Source organism: Vicugna pacos, chromosome 5 (assembly GCF_048564905.1).
Source record: "Vicugna pacos chromosome 5, VicPac4, whole genome shotgun sequence".
NCBI classification, from domain to species: Eukaryota; Metazoa; Chordata; class Mammalia; order Artiodactyla; family Camelidae; genus Vicugna; species Vicugna pacos.
In genome coordinates this window covers 50,502,979-50,524,994 of record NC_132991.1, presented here as the reverse complement: position 1 = coordinate 50,524,994, position 22,016 = coordinate 50,502,979, and the positions used below count along the sequence as shown (strand labels likewise).

The following is a 22,016-nucleotide window of genomic DNA, read 5'->3' as shown; positions in this document are numbered from 1 at the left end:
TATTTTAACCTTCTTATGACAACTATAGCATCTGATGGAAATGTCTGATTTCTATGGGTGGCAAAATTAAATGTACTACTAAGACTGCTGTAGCTTGTTGCCTTCAATTATAATTGAAGGAAATGATGACTTTCAATTAGAGATAAGTGAAAATAATTATAGAATTTTTTTTCTTACCATCCAAGCTCCTGGATCCTGGGAACTCATAGGCCCCTTGGAAGTCCACAGACCCAGGTTAAAAACTCCTGTTCATGAGAGGATTATGGGGTTTTTTCCTATTCTCCACATACTATGTTATTTGCATAAAAACGTCTTCTGATGACTTGACGAGGCTTATGTATCTTGGGGCACAGATAGAATGGGAAAGAAACTCTTAACCATCTGTTTTGTATTGTAGTTGGCAGCCTCACCATCTGCCATACAATGTCATATCTCTTTCTTACTCAGCTCTTTTGTGGTCGCAGTCATCAGGCCCCATGTTCCAGTGTCCGTAAGGGACCTAGCACGATGAGACACCCCAGGCAAACCCCCGTTGGAGGCCCAGGCCTCCTGAATTAGTATCACTTTTTAAAGGAGTCATTCTGTGGTCAACAGACTCTCTCCTGCAAACTGTAGGTCTTTAATATAAAGCTCGCTTTGACAACTTCACGATGAAGCAGCAGATTAAATTTAGGCAGAAATGTAAAAGTATGGTAGCCTTTCAGCAATGTATTTTTAAAGGAATGGTAGCTTTCTGACACCTTGGCAGTCCAGTCCCTGAATGTCTGCATGGTCTCCTTAGCACAGGCGGTAGCCAGATAGGTCCATAAAGAGTGAAAGCTCACATCTATTTCCCTGGAGCAGCCTGAGGCAATAAACTTGTCGGCTGACAGTAATTTTGTAAATTTTTCTCTCTTAGATAAAGATACATTTTTTTTAGATGAAGAAAGACCCAGTTTCCTCAGTACTTCTCAGGCCGACCTCTCCATTATCAGTGTGCACCTCAACCTGCCGGGAGTGTCAAAGCAAAATCCTAAAGTCTGCATCTAGAGAGAACAAGGGTGCGAGAAGCAGAATTCAGATGTCTCCCTTGAACCTTGTGAATATTTTCTCTGGGAAGGTCCATCAGTTTAGAAGAAAAAGAACATGCTCCTCATTCCACCTAGAAAATTAGGTTTTAATCTTATTCCTGGCTTTTGAATCACTACTGGACCTGCTCCCTGAGGGATTTGATTTGAGTGACATGAGTTACTTATTCTATTTTCTCTAATAAAGCTGCCTCAGAAATAACTGTGTCACATCTCTTGGTGACAAATGAGAAACAGGGCAATTTTTCAACCTGGAGAAGTTGAAATATAATTTCTCTATTGTGCAAGTCAAATGACTGGAAAACTCCACAAAACAGGAGAAAGCTGTTCATTAGATTCCAGCTCTAGCAAACAAGCCCTCTTTTGTGCTGGCTTAGAAGTGACAAGTTCACTAATGTCAGTGCCAGCTCGTTGGTACAGAATGCAGGCTGCCAGCTTTCAACATGGAGATATTTGGAGATGCCACTGTTTTATCTGAGTGTGAGACTGGCAGCGTCTGCTCTCCAACAAAGTGGCACCAGGGACAATGCGGCAGTTGTCATGTGGTGCTCAGACAAGGAAGGCCATAACTGTCAATTCATTGGACCACAAAATCGCTACAGGGTGTAGCTCGATGGCTAGAACCCAACTGACATAGGCTTTCAAGTGGAAAGAGCAGGGACATCCTAAGTCAGGATTGTAGCCCGGCAGAAAATTACAGCCCATGACCTGTTCGGAACTTATGAAATTAGTCACCTGACTTTTTTTTTTTAACATTTTTTATTGATTTATAATCATTTTACAATGTTGTGTCAAATTCCAGTGTTCAGCACAATTTTTCAGTCATTCATGGACATATACACACTCATTGTCACATTTTTTTCTCTGTGAGTTATCATAACATTCTGTGTATATTTCCCTGTGCTATACAGTGTAATCTTGTTTATCTATTCTACAATTTTGAAATCCCAGTCTATCCCTTCCCACCCTCTACCCCCCTGGTAACCACAAGTCTGTATTCTCTGTCCATGAGTCTTTAGATTCCATATATGAGCGATCTCATATGGTATTTTTCTTTCTCTTTCTGGCTTACTTCACTTAGAATGACATTCTCTAGGAGCATCCATATTGCTGCAAATGGCATTATGTTGTCGGTTTTTATGGCTGAGTAGTATTCCATTGTATAAATATACCACATCTTCTTTATCCAGTCACCTATTGATGGACATTTAGGCTGTTTCCATGTCTTGGCTATTGTAAATAGTGCTGCTATGAACATTGGAGTGCAGGTGTCATCCTGAAGTAGATTTCCTTCTGGATACAAGCCCAGGAGTGGGATTCCTGGGTCGTATACTCACCTGACTTTTATGGGGCCTAAGTTACTTAATAAATACGCTTTTTTGTCTTTTTCAAAGTAAGATTCTGATTCAGTAAAGAGTCACTTTCATTTGTAAATAATTTCCCCTGCTTCCAGAATTAGTCTAAATGCCAAGGTATGAAAATTAGACATAAACATAGTTAATTAGGAATTAGCAAGCTTCACAGTGATCAAATATGCTTGAAAAGACTGGGTTTCTGGAACTCAGCTGGAGGCATGGTAATATGGCATTGAATGGGAGGGGCCCACCAGCATCAAACTGGCCCCATGTGTAATATTTTAGTGCTCTGAGGATTTCAAAAACTAGCTTTAATGTCCATGTCTATCCTTGGCTTCTTGATGATTCTAGGCTTGTCACATAAATACTATGTTTTATTTTCCACATCTGCGAAGTAGCATAAGCCATAGACAGAACACTTCCATGTGCCAAGTGGTCAAGCGGTTCACCCTGAAGTGGGGCATTGAGATCATACATTTTCCAACGAGAAGTCCTAAGACCACCAGAGCAAGCGAGCTACCTAGCAGGTGTTGTGAAGTAAACCAGCCTATATAGTATGCTGGGTAACCCCTGGGGACACTTGGAATTAAATCAAGTTTAAATGAAGCATCTAGTTGGAGAAGCCCAAATGGGTGACTAAAGGATTCCCAGTATAATGAATCAGTCTCAGGACACCTGGTAAATAAAGGTTATGTGCCTTGGGGATTTGAGTTGGTCCTGAGTGGCATTCTCATCAAGAAACAAAGCCTGCATAATGACACCTTCAGTGAGGGACATCTATTATCTACAAGGGTGGGGAAAATTAAGACCACAGTACTTGGAACTTGTTGTCATTATTTCATAAATATATAAACCATGTATTTGTTGGCAACTCAGATGAATGTAGTGCAATGTAATTTGTTACTGACTGTTTACAACTTTGGCTAGATGGGCTGTTCGGCTAAGAACTTCTGATGAGGCTCCAAATATATAACCCGTAGTTCTGTGAGTAGCCTTGCCAGAGACCAGGACATGAGTTCAGTTGCAAAGAGAACTGCCTATGTTTTTGTGACATTTGTGTTTTTACTTGTACTTTAGATTTTCTGGCAGGGGTTCTTATTTATATGTAAGTTTGGGTAGCATTCCTCATAAAGGAGATAATAAAATCCATAGATTTGTTCACTTTACCAGATATCAAAATAGTGGGCCTGGCACAAAGAATGTGTTGTTATGACTCTGTCCTAGTATACTTCAAGGAGATGTCATTCTTAAAGGAAATGTTTTAACCTCAAATGGCATTAAATATTGATTGTGTATATATAAAATATATATATATATAAAATCTTCGGAAACAATAATGTAAGTATTTTACATAATCAACAGCTGAAACATATTTATCTGGTCCATCTATATTTATTTCACTAGTTATAATTCAGCTATTAATAGTGAATTTTTCTAGCACTTTACTTGTGAGGCTAGAAAGCACTGCAATGAATTAAACATTCCTAATTTCAACAGATGTATTGCCCACCTATGGTTTTCTATCCACTGGTCACAAAGATCAATTAATACATTGTTCTAGGACTCAAGAATCACTCTATCCTTGTAATGACTTTAAGTGTGAAAAAAATTGTAGTTAATGTAAGATCAAAATATAATTACATGAAGAGGATTATGAGAACATAGAGCGGGGAAGGAGGGGGAATGACTCCGAGTAGACTAGTAGTAACAAGATCTGTAGAGAAGTTGTATGGTAATCCAGAGAGAACAGATGAGGCCCTGAAATGAGGCAGTGGTACATGGTAGATGCTGAGTAAACGTCTGCTGGATGAAAAGGTGAATAAGGCTGATAGAAGAGGTATTTAGAAGATAGGATCAATAAACTTTGATCATTCATTAAATGCAGGTGATAAAAGAGGGAAGAATTCAAAAATCTTTGCTAAAAATTCTAGCATACAACTGTAATGTCATTAATTGATATGGGGACTTCTTGGGGAGAGGGATAAATTAGGAGTTTGTGATTAGCAGATACAAACTACTATATATAGAGTAGATAAACAGCAAAGTTCTACTGTATAGCACAGGGAATGATTTCAATATCCTGCAATAACCTATAATAAAAAAGAATATGAAAAAAATAAATATATGTATAACTGAATCACTCTGCTGTACACCAGAAACTAACACAACATTATAAATCAACTCTACTTCAATAAAATAAGGAAATAAAAATTAAATAAAATTAAATAAGATATAGGGACTCCTTGGAAGGGTCCCTATATGTGGGGCAGCTCATCCATTCAGTACTAGGCATGTTAAGTTTGAAATACCCGTGAAACATCTAGAAATAGATGTCCCACAGACCGTTAGGGGAAAGGGGGCCTTGAACCTGTGAGGAAGATAGAGGTTTCACCTTGAGTTTAGGAATGTGTGTCAGTGTGATGGAGGAAGTCATTGGAGTGAATTAGGCCACATATGCCTAAGAAGAGGACAAGAAGTGACCTGAAGGAGTGCCAACACTTAGGGGCAGGCAGAAGAACAGGACCTGGTGAACGGGGCCTGGAATGGGCTGTTAGAGAGGCTGAAGGAGAACAGGCAAGGGCAGGTCCACGAGAACCAGGACATCAAGGGGGAGAAGTATTTCAAGAAATAATCTGTGCCCAGTGGAAGAGAAGACTGAAGAGAGACCATTGGCCTTTGTAGGAGGGCAAGGATGGGCAGGGAGAGAGGAAGTGGAAAGAGCCACTTCACAGGACCACGTCAAGTTCAGCGCCACAGAGAAGACACGTGGAGAGCTCCAGGAGTGAACCAAGTCAGGGAGTGACTTTTGGAACATGGAAGTTTCAGCATTTTGTAAACAGGAAGAACCAATGAAGCAATGTAGTCGGAGCTATAGGAAAGAGAGAAGAGACTTAAAAGGTAGAGAGTCCAGGTGGAAGCATGAACCTTTTCCTCAGAGGTGTAAACAAAACACGTGCAGAGGGAAGGAATTGTAACATCAGTGGTGAACTCGTCCAGCTTCCCCATTTCTCTAAGAAATAGGAGAGCAGACATTTGCTCATGAGAGATTTGCAGTGTTGATAGGAAACTTAAGAAAAAAGGGTAAAACTTCCGTGGGGAAGCTGGCTGACTGTGTATATTTCTCTTATAGAGTCACTTTTTTCCCCTTTGTCTGATTTATCAACCTGTTCTCCAGGTAGATAACTTTTTCACCATACATGTTTCTAATTTAAGCAAATCTTATCTGTAAGTTTACAGAATTTTAAAATAAGTGTATATGGTTATTGCATTACCAAGAGAGCTCTGCCTTCAAAAAAGTCTTTTAAATCGTACACTCAAATTATTACTAAATTTTCCAAGATCTCTTTGCACATCACCTTCCAAGAAAACATCCAATAAATAAAGGGAGGCAAACTGACTGTGATATCTGAATTGTCATCTGCAGTGTAGGTCTTTTTTTCCTCCTCCTTTAGCAGGTGCGGTCCTGTTATACTACAACTGCATACTCCTGTCTTTGTGTGTCCAGCGGTGTAGTGATGATGCTCTAGCATCTGTACACCTCTTATTACAGTTTGTTTTGCAAAGAACCCCAAGGCGCCAAACTGGCTTGTTCATCTTGCAGCTTCTGTGCTGCTGCTTTTTATTTTCTGCAAATCTGTCACCTATCTTTAGGGAATTCCTTCAACTTTAAAATCTGTCATGAGTTGGTGGTTTCCATCACTTGTACTGTGTCAAAGTGTAGGTAAGGAGGGGACCAATGAGGCGAAGGCTCAAGAAGTCTTCTACAGCACACCAGCTGACAAACATACAGGTTTGCAGTGTTTCTTTGTCCGGCACAGAGCCCATGGGCTTTTCAGCTTCGTTCCTCACGAACCACACTAAGGAAGTAGGTACTCTGATACCCGTTAATTTCCCACTCAGAAAGTAGGAAGATAAAGCAGAAGAGAATGATTTCAGAGTTCCTTATCAAAGTAAACTAACTTACTTTAATGAGTGTTAAGCAGTAATATGGGCACTGCTTTGTGGGGTTTTTTGGTTTTTTTGAAATAATAGTGAAATGTTGGATTTTGTGAAAACAGGACAGAATGTGACCAGCAGTCCTTTCACTGCATGCCTCTGTTGCCTAATCCTTTTCGTGCAATATTAAGTATAAAAAGGAAAAATTAATTGCAAAAAGTGGCAAGCAGTACCGTTCAGTGACCTCAGAAAGCAAAAAGTACGAGTCTAATGAAATTGTAGCCTTGGTTTCCCGAGTATTCTTCTAAAAGGGACTCCTGTGCTTCTGGAAGCCTTCTCTTGGGAAGATAGTGGTGAGTGTCAGTGAGCAAGGGTCATAGTTTTTCTAAGACTCTCTTTGACAAATGGTAAATGACTAAACAATAAGCAGAGAACCTGTTGCATTTTTATTGAAAGCAAAATACACATATTAAAACTCTATTCAAAATTTGAGTCTTTTAAACCATAATGATAAAGGTAATATGCAAATGAATGAATATTGTTTCTAAAAAATTAAAAATTAAAAATTAAAATCATTGCTTTAGGGCCTGGGGTGTGAGCTGGGATTGTCCAGTTGTGGTGATTTGCTTGTAAAGACTGGGCCACATTTTTTTTCCAGTCCTCAGTGACAAAAAAAACAAACAAAAACCATGGATTTAGATAGCCCCAGCTCCTGAGTGAAAGAGAACCCATGACCTTGATCTCATTAGTATTAACTGGGAGTCACTTGAGCTTCATTGTTTCTTCCACCTGAAGCCCTTGCCTCCCTTTACAGTCTTCTTGGTTCTTAGAGTCCAGTGAGAAAATGGTAGTATTTTGCACATGTTCCAATTAAGGCACCAGTCACTTAAGTCACTTGCTGGAGGTTAATCAGTCAAGGAGGGAACTAGGAATAGCCAAGTTTTCTTGGCTGAGAGACCAGGAAGTTTGGTTACCATCCTAAACACCATTATCTCTAATTTCAGTGAATGGTACCATCCACCATTCACCAAGCATCCATGCTAAAACTTTGGTAGTAATCCTTGATTCCTCTCCTTCTCTGATACCCCATATCCAGTCAGTCAGTAAGCCTGGTTGTTTCTCCCCACAAATGTATCCTGAAAGTACTGCTCACTTCTCGACCACCACCTTGGTCCAAGCAGTCGTCAGCTCCCTCGAGGACAGCTACATTCGTCTCCTAGCTGATCTTCCTGCGTTCCTCCTTCCACAGGCTCTTCTCCACATAGCAGTCATAATGCTCTTACGAAAACCTGACTCCTATCACCTCTCCTTCCTGCTCAGCAGTCACACTTAGATCACATCCAGATTTCTCTCCTGCTCTAAGAGACTGCATGTGATCCGGGCCCTGGTCAGCTCCTGCACCTCACAGCCTGCGTCACCCCCTTCTCACTCACCTTGACCTTGCTTGTTTCACTTTAAAGTTTTTGCACTTGTAATTGTTTCTTCCTGGAATGCTCTTCCTCCCAGAATTCCTGTTATTTCATTCAAGTGTCTGTCAAATATTCCCTCTTTAGACAGGCTCAAACTGACTATTAACATGCCCTGCCTTATTGTTCTCTTTAGCACATTTAATACGATAAGACTGTATGTACATACATATAGATACATTATGTATATATTATATACATATATTTTATATATAATTTTACATATGCTTAAACATGTCTTGTACATGCTTATATTATATATAACATATTTTATAAATATATGTGAGCATATGTGTGTATGTGTATATATACATGCATACCTTTCTGTCTCCCCCACTAGATAATTAATTTTATTGCATCAAAGACTGGGTCTTTTCACCTCTAACTTTAGCACCTAGAATAGTGTATACCACATCATAAGTACTTAATAATTATTAGATTTATTGGACAGACAGATGGTTGTTTCCTTAGGATACATTCTTAGATGGGACTTACTTGGTGAATTGGTATGAATTTCACCGATGTTTCCAAATACTTCTGCTGGTTTACACTCCCATTAAGCAGGTGCTCTATCTTCTCCTCGTATAATTTTTTAATCTTTGCCTTTTCTCAGTGGCAGAAAGTGATAGCCCTTAGTAGTTTTAATTTGTACAACTTGGTAAATCAAGACATTGTTATCAAAAGACAAAATGTAGGGAAATTTTTACTTTGCATAGGGAATTGGAGACCTTTGGGGTGTCCATTTACCCTTCTGGGAAATTAGCCAAGAAGTGAAAACTCAGCAAAGGAAAAAACCTAAGCAAATTTTTGCTTGAAATGCCTTTTTTTTTTAAAGGCTGTTGTCTTTTGCTTTCCTAGGTTACATGCAAAGTTGCAACCTTAAAGAAACTGTATTAAAACAGACTTATTTGTCTGGTTCTGAGCAAGTTTTGCCTATTATGTGCTATGCTTTGTATGGCATTCTTTAACTAAGATATACAAAGATTACCGTCCACTCACCTTTGTCTAACAATGGCAGACCTTCAAGAAAGTATTACTGAGACTGAGCATTCTAAGTCTATACTTGTGCAAAACAGAAGAGCGGTAGGAAACACTGGCTCAGGATTCAGAAGCCTGTATTTGAATCCATCTCTACCACTTCTTAATTGAATGCCTGTAGGAAGTTACTTAATCTTTCTAAGCCTTCGTTGTTTTTCCTTCCTGAACGATTGTGGTTATAAGACAACACTTTGAGAGAGAAAAACATACCACTATCTGCAAGATGATTTGTAACACATGTATCTGACAAAGGACTCCTGTTTGGACTATATAAAGAATTCCTGTAAAGCAATAAGAAAAAAACTGACAATCCTTTTTTTTTTTTAATGAGCAAAAGATTTGACCTAGCACTTCACAAAAGAAGATACGCAATTAGCCTATAAAAATATGCAAAGGTGTTCCACAGCATTAGTCATTAGGGAAATACAAATTAGAACCACAGTAAGATACCACTACACCCCCATCAGAACAGCTAAATCAAAAGGACTGACTACAATACTGATACCATGTGTTAGAATGTGGAACAATTGGAATTCTCATACTTTACTGGTAGGAATATAAATCAGTTCAACCATTTTAGAAAACTCTTCAGAATCTACTGAAGATATATATAGATATGTAGGTGTATACACACACACACACACACACACACATGCATACACACACAAATATATATATATATATATATATATATATATATATATATACACACACCTAGCAATTATACGCCCATGTATGTATGTCTATATGTGTATGTATATATACCATAAGTGAGTATTTATGTCTACCAAAAACATGTATAAGAATGTTTATAGTAGCATTACTCAAAATAGCCAAAAACTGAAAACACATTTCAAATGCTTCTTAGTAGTAAAATAGATAAATAAATCGTGGCATAGTCATGCAGTGAATACTATCCAGCCAATACAAAAAAATATAAACTTCTATGGATAGACATAATGTTGAGTAAAAGAAGACAGGCACAAAAGAATATATATTGGGTGATTCCATTTATATGAAGTTCAAAAATAGGCAAAACTGATCTAAGTTGATAGAGATGAGAACCATGGTTATCTTTGGGGGGTGTATCAACAGATTGGGGGTTCAAGGGAGCCTTCTAAGATGGTAGAAATATTCTATATCTTTTTATCTTGTATATCAATATCTCTTATATTCTATATACCTTATATCTTATGTTTACACAAATGTATACATATGTATAAATTCATTAAATTTAATGTACCTTACAGTATATGTTATACCTCAATAAAAAATTAAAAAGATACAGATAGTAACAGTATCTACCTCATTAGAGTATATGAAAAATAAATGAGATAATGAATATAAGTTCTTATCATAGTGCTTGGTCTACAGTGAGGATTCAGTTAGCGTCAGCTATTGATTTGTGATTATTATTGCTACTTAAATGATCACTCTAAGATATAACTGCCTGGAGCAGCTATTAGGCCAATTTTTTGTTCTACATAAAAGCAAACTTCTTCAAATATGGATTGAGCTCCTGAATTCAGCTTCTAAGACCCACACTCCAGCCAACTTAACAATATTAGCTGTGTATAAAAAGAAGCTTGTTACTGTGGCAAAGTTCTTATTTAGTGTAAAAATTTCAACTCCCAAAAATGCATTTAGTTCAAGAGTTTTATTCCCATTTAGAATTAAGAATGTTTAAAAAATTACTGTAAAACACAAATTTCATTTTCATCATTAATATTATGAAAAGATATTCAATCCCTTTAATATAAAAAGAAATGCAAATCAAATTGACAAAGAGATACTATATTTCATGTGTCAGATTGGCAAAAACAATGGGTGATTAGGCTGGTAAAGGTACTGGGAAGCCAGCAATCTCCTACAAAGCTCTATGAGTATTAATTTGTATGACCATCTGGAGGACACTTTGGCAATGTGTATCACAGGCTCGAAAATGTACATAGTCTTTGTCCCAGCAATTCCTCTTCAAAGTTTACCTCTTGAGCAAACTATTAGACAAGTATACAGAGATGTCTATACACAATGCTGTTTATATAAATGGTTTACTGAACACAAGAATTCAGTAGAGTACAAATAAGAGTGCCTGTATACTCTGTTGAATATTCCTTTCTCATTCCTCAAAGACATTGTCAGATATTAGAAAGTCTGTTCTTATTTGAGACTTCAGGCTCTTATCCAATTAAACATTTCCTTCCTCCTGACTCTTTCTTTTCCATCATATCATTTCCAATTCTTGCACTTTCCAATTGTTAGGGATGGGAGACGTAATTAGAGAGGGGCAGGAAAGAGCAATTGTCTTTTTACTTAAGGACAGTCATTGTTGCCTTCTGCATAATAGGTGTCCAGATGCTTCTCAAGGACCATGTATAAGATCTTCATGTGCTTCTTCCAATCCTTCTTCAGTCCCCACCACCAGAGGTCCACTCCTCAGGCTCTTGCTGCCAGCATCCTGGTGACATCCTACTACATGTGCCATCTAGTGCTTTACAGAAAAAGTTTGCTGACTTTTATTTTAGATGATAAAGTCATGGATGATTTTAGTTTTTTAAAATATTTTTCTGACTATATTTTCTACATCCAGCATAAATTTATTGTACAAAATATGTATTTGTTATTAAACCATTGAAATCTGATTAGAAAAAAACTTCTTATATTGATAACATTAAACTCAAGAGTAAACCTTATTAAGTGGAATCATAAATATTTGACTATAGCTTCCAAAGTTCTATGTCAAAATAAGATCTGCAATGTAGTTAGAATATTATTTTAATTGTTTTTAAAATTAAGGCCTATAAATGGACACGATTCTTCTAGTTACCAGAAAGATTAGTTTCTACAAACCGCTTTCAGAACTTCTGGCATGTTCTTTTCATCTTCTGTGCTAGCATATTAGCCCTCTGAGGCTGTATTTGAGTAAAATCGTGCTAAGCTGGAAGAACAGGTGGGTTAACTGGGGTAAAAGTTTTGGAGTGAAAAATAAGGGTGACACACAAAGATTGAAGACTGATTTCCTTCTCATGGTTTACCAACTAGATATGAAAACTCTTCCCAAAAAAGGAGTTTTCAAAATGTTTAAAGCTTTGGGAAATAAGTGAATCAATGTGGGACCTCCCAAGAAAGCCACTTTGAAGAACTAAAGTCACTTCGATGCATAAATTATGGATATTTGTTACAAAGGGCAATTCTGATGTAGCTTAGCAAATTTTGCTTCAAAATCCTGTAGGATAAAACCTTAAAAAAGGTGTTTGAGTAATCAGGAAATAATTAAGGCAGGCAGAAGGCTTGCTAATTAACATTAGGTGAGGGAATACTTGAAAATGGAATTCATATTAACCAGAAGTTCCAGATGACATGCATCTTTATTAAAAGAAACAGAAGTAAACAGTACATTAATTAAACTTTCAAATATACAAAATAAGGCTTTAAAATGCCAGTAAGGAAACAGAAATAATACAATGGATTTTGATAAAAAATATCAAGCAATTAAAATGAGAAATAATAAAATTATGCTTTGATGCTTATAAGTTTACCCATGCAGAAAGAATGCCACAATTTAAATAAATTATTGCATCAAGGACTTCCTGATTGTTGGATCGATCATCTTGACTAGCTAGTATCAATACAGTGGTGGAATTCCCTGATTATCATGGAGCCATTTACACATTTCCAAAGTCAAAATATGTCCCTAATAGTCTCAAAGATTAAGACTCTGGCCTCTCCAGGGCATAAAAACTAAAACATAATTTATCTAAATATTAAATCATGTAAATGCTAAACACTCCATACCTCTTAATATTTTCGAAAGGGAAACAGCTATCCTTAGTATCTATATTAATTGGTTTAAAGATATTTTCTGCCTTTTGACGCAGTTCATCTTTATAATAATATCTCCCATTACACCTGCTGCCAGCACCTATGCCCACCATTACCTTATGCCAGGTATTCACCAGCAGACCCCAACTTTCTAACACCTAAGCATTTCTTCACGTTTCCTCTTCTAACCACTCACTTCCTAGTCCTTTTCACCCCATTCTATGCTTTATCTAAATCTAATCTTCAAATCCATCTTCAAAACCTAGCCCAAACGTCACTTTGTTTATGAAAAATGTCTCTTTCTTTCTAACCAGGAGTAATTATTTCCAACTCTATGCTCTCGTGCCTCTTGCCAGTTTCTATCATAAATTAGAGCTCTCTGAATGACTATCTCATTTCCCCTGCTAAACTATTACTTTCTTAAAGTCTACATTACTGTTTTTACTATTCTCTGCAGCGGCTAGCACATTGTCAGCAAGTAGCATATTATTAATATGCATTTGTTAGTGAATAAATGACCTCTTTTGAAAAGGAGATAGAAAAAGGAAATCTGATTAATTTTTCTTGAAGAAATGAGGATAGAGAGAAAAAGGTATAATTTTGTCCATCTTCTCAATGGAACCTGAATCAGATTATTGTTGAATAGCATAGGTATTTTCGTTTAAGGCAAATATGCTTTAAAACTAAACTATAATTGTAAAACAAAGCAACAGCTTTTTCACATCTTCAGGTGACTATTGTACACCTTTTGTAATGTTAATGCCATATGAAGTCCTCCCTGTATGTGGGAAGATTAATACATTACAAGGTGAATAATTAGAGAAAACACCACGCTCATTTATGCTACCTACTAATCTGTGGGACTCTATTTAATATTGATGGGCCTCCGTTTCCACATCTTTAAGGTAGGAGTCATTGTTTTCAGCTTTACCTTTTTCACAAGTTTATTGTAAGAGCTAAAAAATAATGTGTTAGCACTTTGTAAAGTTCTGGATAAAAGTAAGAGTATATGAGGGAGATGAACATAAAGGACATTAAGATAGTAATATGAATAAAAGACAGAATGAGTGAGTAAATGACTAAAGCAGGTCAGATTCTTTAGGTCAGATTTATATCAAATACCTTAGGAAATGCTTGAAGCAAGGAAGGATTTTGCAATGCAATGACTTAAGCTTCCATCACAAGAAACTGAGTAATTCCAGAGGGGCAAATGTTAAGATCACTGAATTATTTCACTGCTTTATGAGTTCTATAAAATTACAAATTCAATCTGAGGGATCCTTATAGATGAGAGAATTCCAGAACTGAAATGATCTTCACTGTAATTACTATTACCATTTAGTAAAATGATTTTACTTCCTTCTCTCATACGATTAAGGTCAGTTTAGTAAAAGTCTAAGATCTTTTCCATCATACTTCATGACATCCTCAAGTTTTAACAAACTTGCTGAAAAGGAATACAGATTTCGGAAACCAGGGATAAAAAGGGATCTGAACATTCATTTATTCCAAACACCACCCAGACCTGGAATTCATCTGTAGAATCTCTGCTCTGTCTAGTCTTGACCTGGATGGATCCAACGCAGGAAAAAGGATCGAAGTCAACTGCTGATCCCTAAATCAATTAAGTAGAGATATGGTCTCCCATCATTTTTGATGTGTGTGAAAGCTTTGGTTTGCCCCACATGCAGAAGAGACACACACTGCCTTATTGCTGTTCGGCTAGTCATTCCTTCCCACTTGGTCATCCAGGTCCGTGATACCCAGTTCCAAGGTAGCTAGGGCAATTAACAATAAATTTTCAGTTTCAATTCCTTTTCTCTCTTAATGAGAGTTTATCAGCATATCTATAGACATTTTCTAAGATCCCTGTCTCTACTAGGATTAAATTTGTGATGGATTTTGCAGTGGCCTTAGAAATTCCAGCTTCTTTCCCAAAGGAGCCACTGAACAGAGCGTCTTGAATAGCACATCAACTCTGAAGTGTTAGATTCTGTTAAAGTCACTCTGACCTTTCTTATGGCCTACACATGGGCCTTGAGGATTATAAGCGTTTAGCAACTACATGATCAAAATGCCAAAATGTTTGTAAACAATTTGGCTAATCCTCATTTTGTGCCTATGGTTAATGTCATTATTGGAAACTTATGATTCAGATTTGCAGTAATTAATAAGTATAATAAATGAAATCTTTTCATCTTGTATTTTGGATAAATGGCATTGCCACTCAGACAGCAGCAAAAACTTCACCAATCGTAACCAAAATAAACCATGTTTCTTCCCTCCACTCTGCCCCACACCCCAAGGTTAAAATTTTAACTTGGTGTAAAAATTGAATTTTAACTTTATGTTATGTCATAATTAAAACATGAGTAGTCAAATGAAACTACTATTGCATGTCTTACTTATTTCCTGTTACCATCATATCATGTAATCGATTGAAAGGTAGCTGGTTTTCCTATATATTAAAGGAACATAATTTACAACTCAAGCATATCAGATGGAAAACTACTGGCTGCAAGTGAGAAAACAAAGTCATTTTTCAGAAGTCATCATGATCTTGGGGTGACCTGATATAGAAACCAATGCCAAGGAGTTCTTTTTAAATTAAGTTCAATGAACTAAAATCTGTACTGGTATCAAAACTACATCTAGAAATCAAATTTCTAAACTAACACAATAATGTAAAGCAACTATATGTCAATAAAAAAAAGAAATCAAATTTCTATTTTTAATTCCTTTGTGTCAGTTTATCTGTGTTCATGTGATATACGAGGCCTTAACATTCTCTCTCTGTGTGTCTCTCTTAGAAGATAAAGGGAAGTTAAAAGTCAGCATTTCCAGTCCAGCAACAAGCTCTGAAGGTGGCTCCTTTCTCCTCAGAACTGGCACGACACCCCTGCCACCTGGAGCAGCCACTTCTCCCTCCAAGAGCACAAATGGAGCTTCTGGTAGTGTTTCTGAATCAGAAGAAGAAAAAGCCAAAAAACTACTTTATTGTTCACTATGCAAAGTGGCTGTGAACTCCCTGTCACAGCTAGAGGCACACAACACAGGTTAGCAGCTCTCGTCTGAACTTAAATAGTGTTTGTAACAAAACCCAACTTTTCCCATCAGAATACTTTATCTGTTGTTCAGACATTAGGTTTGTTCAGTCTTCTCTACTTTTTTGATTCAAAGGTGTGATTTTTAAGAAAAGTATGATAGTAGTGACTTTGGAAACAGCAAGGCAAAATCAGGTTGAAGATAAAACTTGTCTTATTCTTTATTGTTTCAAAAGCATATAATATAATACCCAAAACTCATTGTGATGAAGTGATAGAAATGAAGATAAATATCCATGTACAATGTTTACTGCAACACACTTCTAAGAGGAAAAAGAATGGAAATAACTAGAAGTCCTTCACTAAGGAAATGTTGAGCAAATTATAGTAACCCAATATGATAGATAGAACTCAGCCATTAAAACATAATTATAAGAAAATATGTATATGATTTGATATGTGAAATTTCAGGATATTTAATTAGCACGAGCCCAGTTTTGAAAGTATATATTTTTTTAAGTTTACCAAGAAAAGAATCTGAAAAGAAATACACTAAAATGATAATAGTGGTTATCTTTGGAGGGTGAAAATAGAAATAGTCTACATTTTCTTATGCTCCTCTATATTTTCCTTATTTTTTATTAGATAGTCATAGTTTTCCATTTTTTACAATGAAAAAGTGTTAAATCTATAATCAGCATTAAAATGGTCACTAAAAAAAGTCGTGGGAAATTCAGCCTGAAGATTAACTTCTCAAAAGCTTCTTATAGCTCTTAAATAGCTATTTAATACATGTTTATTTCTTTCTTAGGATCTAAACATAAGACCATGGTTGAAGCTCGCAATGGGGCTGGTCCAATTAAGTCCTATCCTAGACCTGGATCAAGATTAAAGATGCAAAATGGCAGTAAGGGGTCAGGACTACAGAACAAGACATTTCATTGTGAAATCTGTGATGTTCACGTTAATTCAGAAATTCAACTCAAACAGGTAAATGTATCCTGAATTAGTAGCCACTGTGGCTGGGTGTCACCCCTTGACTATACATCTCCTAATCTATATGATGGTTCTTACTGTGCTAACAAATAAATATACTAGCCTTTATAGAATGCCTAAAATGTACAACATGAGGTGCTTTGTGGAAGAAAAAGTTAGTACCAAATATTTGTGCACCTACTCTTACCCCAAAGGGGGACAGGAAAAGACCCCAGTTCTTGTCATGCCAGAAAGATAAGAATTCAGACAGGAGACAGAAGTGTTGTGTAGCAAAAGGTTTTAAAAGTTTTATTTAGCAAAGGGAAAGTATACCTCCAGGAGGGAGGCAGGCTGATCCAAGGGCGGATAGCAGTGGTCTTTGTTTGCCCCTTCTCTTATACCCTGGCTTTGAGGTGGTCTTTTAATTGATGGACGGCTCCTGCCCCTGGAGTGCTTAGTCGTGCTTGTCCCCTTTTGTGCATATCCTTACCTGTGATGCACACAGAAAAACCCATGGCGGGGCGGGGCCTAAACCACAATGCTAATTATATTACAGTGAGCACTGGGACATGCCCAGTTAGGTCCTTGTTGCGCAGCTGCCGGCTTCTAACCAGTTTCTTGCCAGCACTCATTTAGAGGAAGTAAAGCCCCTTTAGCTGAAGGTGGGCATACCGCCATCTTCCAGACCAACCTCCCTCTCCTCCACCTTATCTGCCTGGTGCCACCACTTATCTAACTACCTAACACTACTATTACTACTCTATGTCAGACTCCAGGCTCGGTGTTAGACAGATGAGCACAGCAGTCACCTGGAGCTGACAGGCGAGCAGGAACTTCTAAGACAGTACATGTTCAGCCTGTCTTCCAAGGACCCAAAATCTGCTTAAGGAGACAGACTCATCAGTCACGGCGGTAATACCAGGCAAAGTTGTTAAGTGCTATAGAGAAAGGAAAGGAAGAAAGGCGTTGCAACAGAGTAGAACCGTGGAACTGTGGACATAGAACTGGGAATGAAGGAATCGGCGACCTCTGTCTAGGAAATATATTTTACACGGAATGAAACTCACCTGTAGATTCAGCTAATGCATCAAATTTTTTTCAGCACATTTCTAGCCGAAGGCATAAGGATCGAGTTGCAGGAAAACCACTGAAGCCGAAGTACAGCCCTTACAACAAACTCCAGCGGAGCCCAAGCATTTTAGCAGTAAGTTCCCCTTGCTTGCTCACCTGTTTTCTGGAGCAGCCTTGCTGTAGGTAAGGAGGGCCTAGAGATTATTTGGTTCTGAAACGGTTTTGAATTTAAAAGCCCTCATAGAAGTTTTAGAGTGGACTTAACCCCTGCTGGACAACACCTGGAAGAGCCCTTCCTTAGAAAAGAGAAACTGAATCTCTTTAAAGGCTAACACCTTATGCGTTACCAGGACCTTTTAAAGAGATTACCTTCTTCAGCATATGAAGAAAAGGGCTCAGGAACAAGGCACTGATGCCTGAGGAATCCTGGGAGTGCTGAACCTGGGGAAGGGGTTGCTTCCCTAAAACAACATCCACCTATTTCCTGTCCTCCTCCTCCTTTCTAGGGTGTCATCCATCTCTCACTCTCCCTTCCCCCCTCCTCCTTCCCAGAAAGTACAGTGGGTGTGTGTATTGCTCTCTCCTTCCCTATCTAGCAGGCAATGTTGACAGTCAGCCTGTCTTACCTGCTCTCAATATGTGCTATTTTCATTTTCTTTGCAAAAATACCAATGGGATCCAGCAATAGATGTCATATAAATACCCAGATGGATGGATTTCCTAATTTCCCTGGGACTCGGCCCAGTGTGGTACTCTATCTGAGGCTGAAAGCTGGGATTGGCCAGCTGGAGACAATACTGACATTACCTCCAGCTTTTGCAAAGCCCCCATCAATGCTGCAAGCAGGTGTTATGTGCATTAGGCAAATCCAGCTTGCAGAGCTCTTCCTGATTGCAAAAGAGAGGAATTAAGGATTGATTTCTTACTTCATTGGCAGATTCCACCTTGGGGTTCCTTTAAAGAGAGGAAGTTTCTAGCCCACTTACAATCATTCCCAAGGACAGAAATCTGACGAGCTGCAGTTTTTCAAGGAATACTTTTTAAGTGGTGAGAGAAAGTGTAAACTGACTTTTTTTCATGACTCTTCATGAGTTCTTAATGTCCTGAACCCGTTACCTAACCCAGTGTGGCTTTTTTAAAAATGTGAAGTGAAGGGTAACACAGATTCTCCAAAAAGGCTGCATTGTGGTTTAAGACAAGTTAGAATTTTGAACTGAGCTAAGCAGGAAACCTTCTGGGTATGTTTGTTTTTCCCTTGGGAGCAGCAGCATAAATAGCTTTAGTATCTATTCAGAGAGGCTTTCCAGTGTCCTGGTGCCCAGGGGCAAAGACCACCAGAAGAGTGGAAATGGAAGCAAATCAAAGTCAAGGTATGCCAAGAGCCTTGGAAACCAGCTTTGTAAAAATAATCATTTCTTGACTTCTGAGAGTAGAGCTTTTGACATCTTGACTTTCTTATATTGGCCTTTTACATATGAACATCTGTCTGTGGTGCTGTTAATTCAAAACAATCTCCCCACCCCATTCCTGGTTTTTCCCTCTCTTAGGCAAAACTTGCATTCCAGAAAGACATGATGAAGCCTTTGGCCCCGGCCTTCCTGTCCTCGCCCCTGGCGGCGGCGGCGGCGGTGTCCACCGCGCTGTCCCTGCCGCCCCGGCCGTCGGCCTCGCTCTTCCAAGCTCCGGCCATACCTCCAGCTCTCCTGCGGCCGGGCCACGGCCCCATCCGCGCCACCCCTGCCTCCATCCTCTTCGCTCCCTACTAATGTCTGCCAGCCCCAGACGGTTGAGGCCAGTAGGAAAGTGGAGAAGGAAAGCCAAAAGGATTCAGCACTTTGAGCATTTGGGGTCACAGCGTCCCCACCCGCCCGGCCACAAAGTGCGGAGCGCCGCCCCAGCCCCCACTCCAAAGAGTTATCCCTCACGAGACTGGAGAGTGCTTTCAGGGGCGCCTCCTGTCATTTCTGAATCTGAGCAGCCCAGGCTTTATCTCCCTGTTTCCCTCCCCCTGCCCTACCCTACCCCATTCAATATGTGTAGCTGAGGTATTTGGTTTCTTGCAAATGTATTGGTCAGAAAAAATATATATACATATATATCATTCTCTGACTTATTTTTCCATGGGTGTGATCTGGCTTAGAAACAATATGGAATCTTTTCCTGACAGACTTGAAAACTAGGGTCTTCCTCACAACGTCTGTAAATAATCCTGGAATCCAACTGGGCACATTCTAGTGTGGAACAAAAATAGATGAACACAAGTGCTTACTTGTGGACCCCATCTTACCGACGGATCGCAGCGTTTTCTTTTCCGTGTACTATTGTTGACAGGGATTGTGTACTGTTTTAGACCCAAGTGCTGTTGTATCCTGTGTAGTACTAGACCTGTATCTCTTGTCTGAATTAAACATTTTTAGTTGCTGTGTAAATGTTAGGAAGCCAAGTAGCTTTGAATTTTCTCTTTAAGAGAACAAAAGATAAAGTAATGTATTTTCTTTATTTTACATTTTATTTGATGATATTTAAACGAAATAGAAAGCCATATAACATAGCTCTAATTACTACCTGTCTGCTATTTTTGTTTAACTTATTTCGTAGCTTTCTCACCATTTGGAGTTGCTAAGCAAATGTATACAAACAGAAAAAGAGCTTCCTAAATTGCACATTTTTGCACCTCTTGTGCATTCTGCAAGAAGACAATGAATCCATGTATTTCTATGTAATGATCTTCATTTTTAACCTGTTTTCATTTGTAATGATGCTACATAAATTTGTGGCTCCCTAATGCAATAATGTACAGAAGATAAAAAATTTATAATTGAACAGTTTGTCTTTCTGTTCACTGAATATGTTGCAGGTCGTGCTCCCATGCCCCCCTTTCTAAGCTGATATCAACAAGACTGGAATGTTTGTGATATCAGGGGCAAGAGGTATCATAAAACAGCAAAATAGAATGAACTCTTTTAGAGCATCTATATCTGCAATCTGTAAATGGTAAAATGTCTGTGTATTTTTTTAAATGTACCTTTTCAATAAAAGTACAAAAAATAAAAATCTGTTTGTATTTTCAAAGTGATTTTCTCTCGAGACACCTCCAATTTGAAATCATCTGTTGAAGGATTTTCAGTAGGTGCAAAAATTGCTTCTTACATATTTAGCATTTTCAGTTCTTATTTGCAGCCTATTTATTTGTCATGTTTATTCATTACTGTTCACAGCATCTGCATGAAGCGAGACTTTACCGCTGTTTTCCCTCTGAATCTCTAAGAAGTTGAGCCAAAATTGTGAGTGTGGCCCCAAATTGTGAGTTTCAGCCACCTGCCAAAAATTTGTGACACAATTTTTAAACATTCTGGGAGTTTCCTAAATCCCTAGCTAGTCTTTTATTCCTGTCCAAGGCAATAATGATCTCTTTTTAGAGAATTTGATTCCATTCCTCCCCCTTTGACCTTCTCTAATCATTCCACCCTTCTTTTCTTCCACCTCACTCGGTTTTTAAGTGTAAAGAGCAATATATCATTGCTTTTTCTAGTTATCTGCTTAATGAGCTACTCCAATGCATAACGGCTTCAAATAAAACCATTTTATTATATCACGATTTCAGGGGTCGGGAATTCCAGCAAGGCTTGGCCGGGCTGTTCTGTTCCCTAAGTCCTCAATAAAAGGTCCCTAGGTGGTATTCGGCTGGTGGATGGACTGGGCTGGAGGCCCATGTTGGCTTTGCTCATGTGTCTGCCTGGATGGAGGAGCTGGAGGGCTGAACTCTAATGGGCTTTCGGGCGGTCTCCCCAGCTAAGTGATCTCAGGTAGTTATATAGTAACTCAGGGCTCCCAGAGAGAGCATTTTCAGAGGTTCTGGGTAGGAGTCAAAAGTCTTCCTATAAAATTGTCTTGAAACTCCCAACATGTCACTTATGCTGCATTCTATTGATCAAGCAAGTCACTGAGGCCAATCCAAATTCAAAGGAAAAGAGATTATTCACTTTTCAAAGTGAAGAAAACTAAAGAATTTGTGGCCATCTTTAGTCTATTGCTCTGTTATAGAATTTTGAGGGGAGTGGTAACAAAGCTATTATAGATCCACTTTCCCCATTTTAAGCCCGAAAACCATGTCAGTTTTTTAGGGTGAGAAAAATTGGGGTGGGAGTAGGACCTAAATTCTCATTTCTAAAAAATTAAGGCAAATGGCTGGCTGTGCAGCTGTGATATGTAGCAACAGCATCACAGACTTCCTCTATCAAA

At 38.3% G+C, this 22,016-nt stretch overlaps 1 protein-coding gene across 11 annotated transcripts in view; it reads left to right on the top strand.

The window, feature by feature from the left end:
* The window catches only part of ZNF385B (zinc finger protein 385B), a 367,671-nt gene extending 346,843 nt beyond the window's left edge, over window positions 1-20,828 (top strand). For all 11 annotated transcript variants that reach the window (XM_072961238.1, XM_072961239.1, XM_072961242.1 and 8 more), the window contains 4 exons: window positions 15,495-15,740; window positions 16,540-16,718; window positions 17,806-17,907; window positions 19,322-20,828. In XM_072961238.1, the coding sequence (XP_072817339.1) occupies window positions 15,495-15,740; window positions 16,540-16,718; window positions 17,806-17,907; window positions 19,322-19,540 (746 nt within the window). In that variant the 3' untranslated portion in view covers window positions 19,541-20,828. The remainder of the gene's footprint in view (window positions 1-15,494; window positions 15,741-16,539; window positions 16,719-17,805; window positions 17,908-19,321) is intronic.
* Window positions 20,829-22,016: the final 1,188 nt, after the last annotated feature.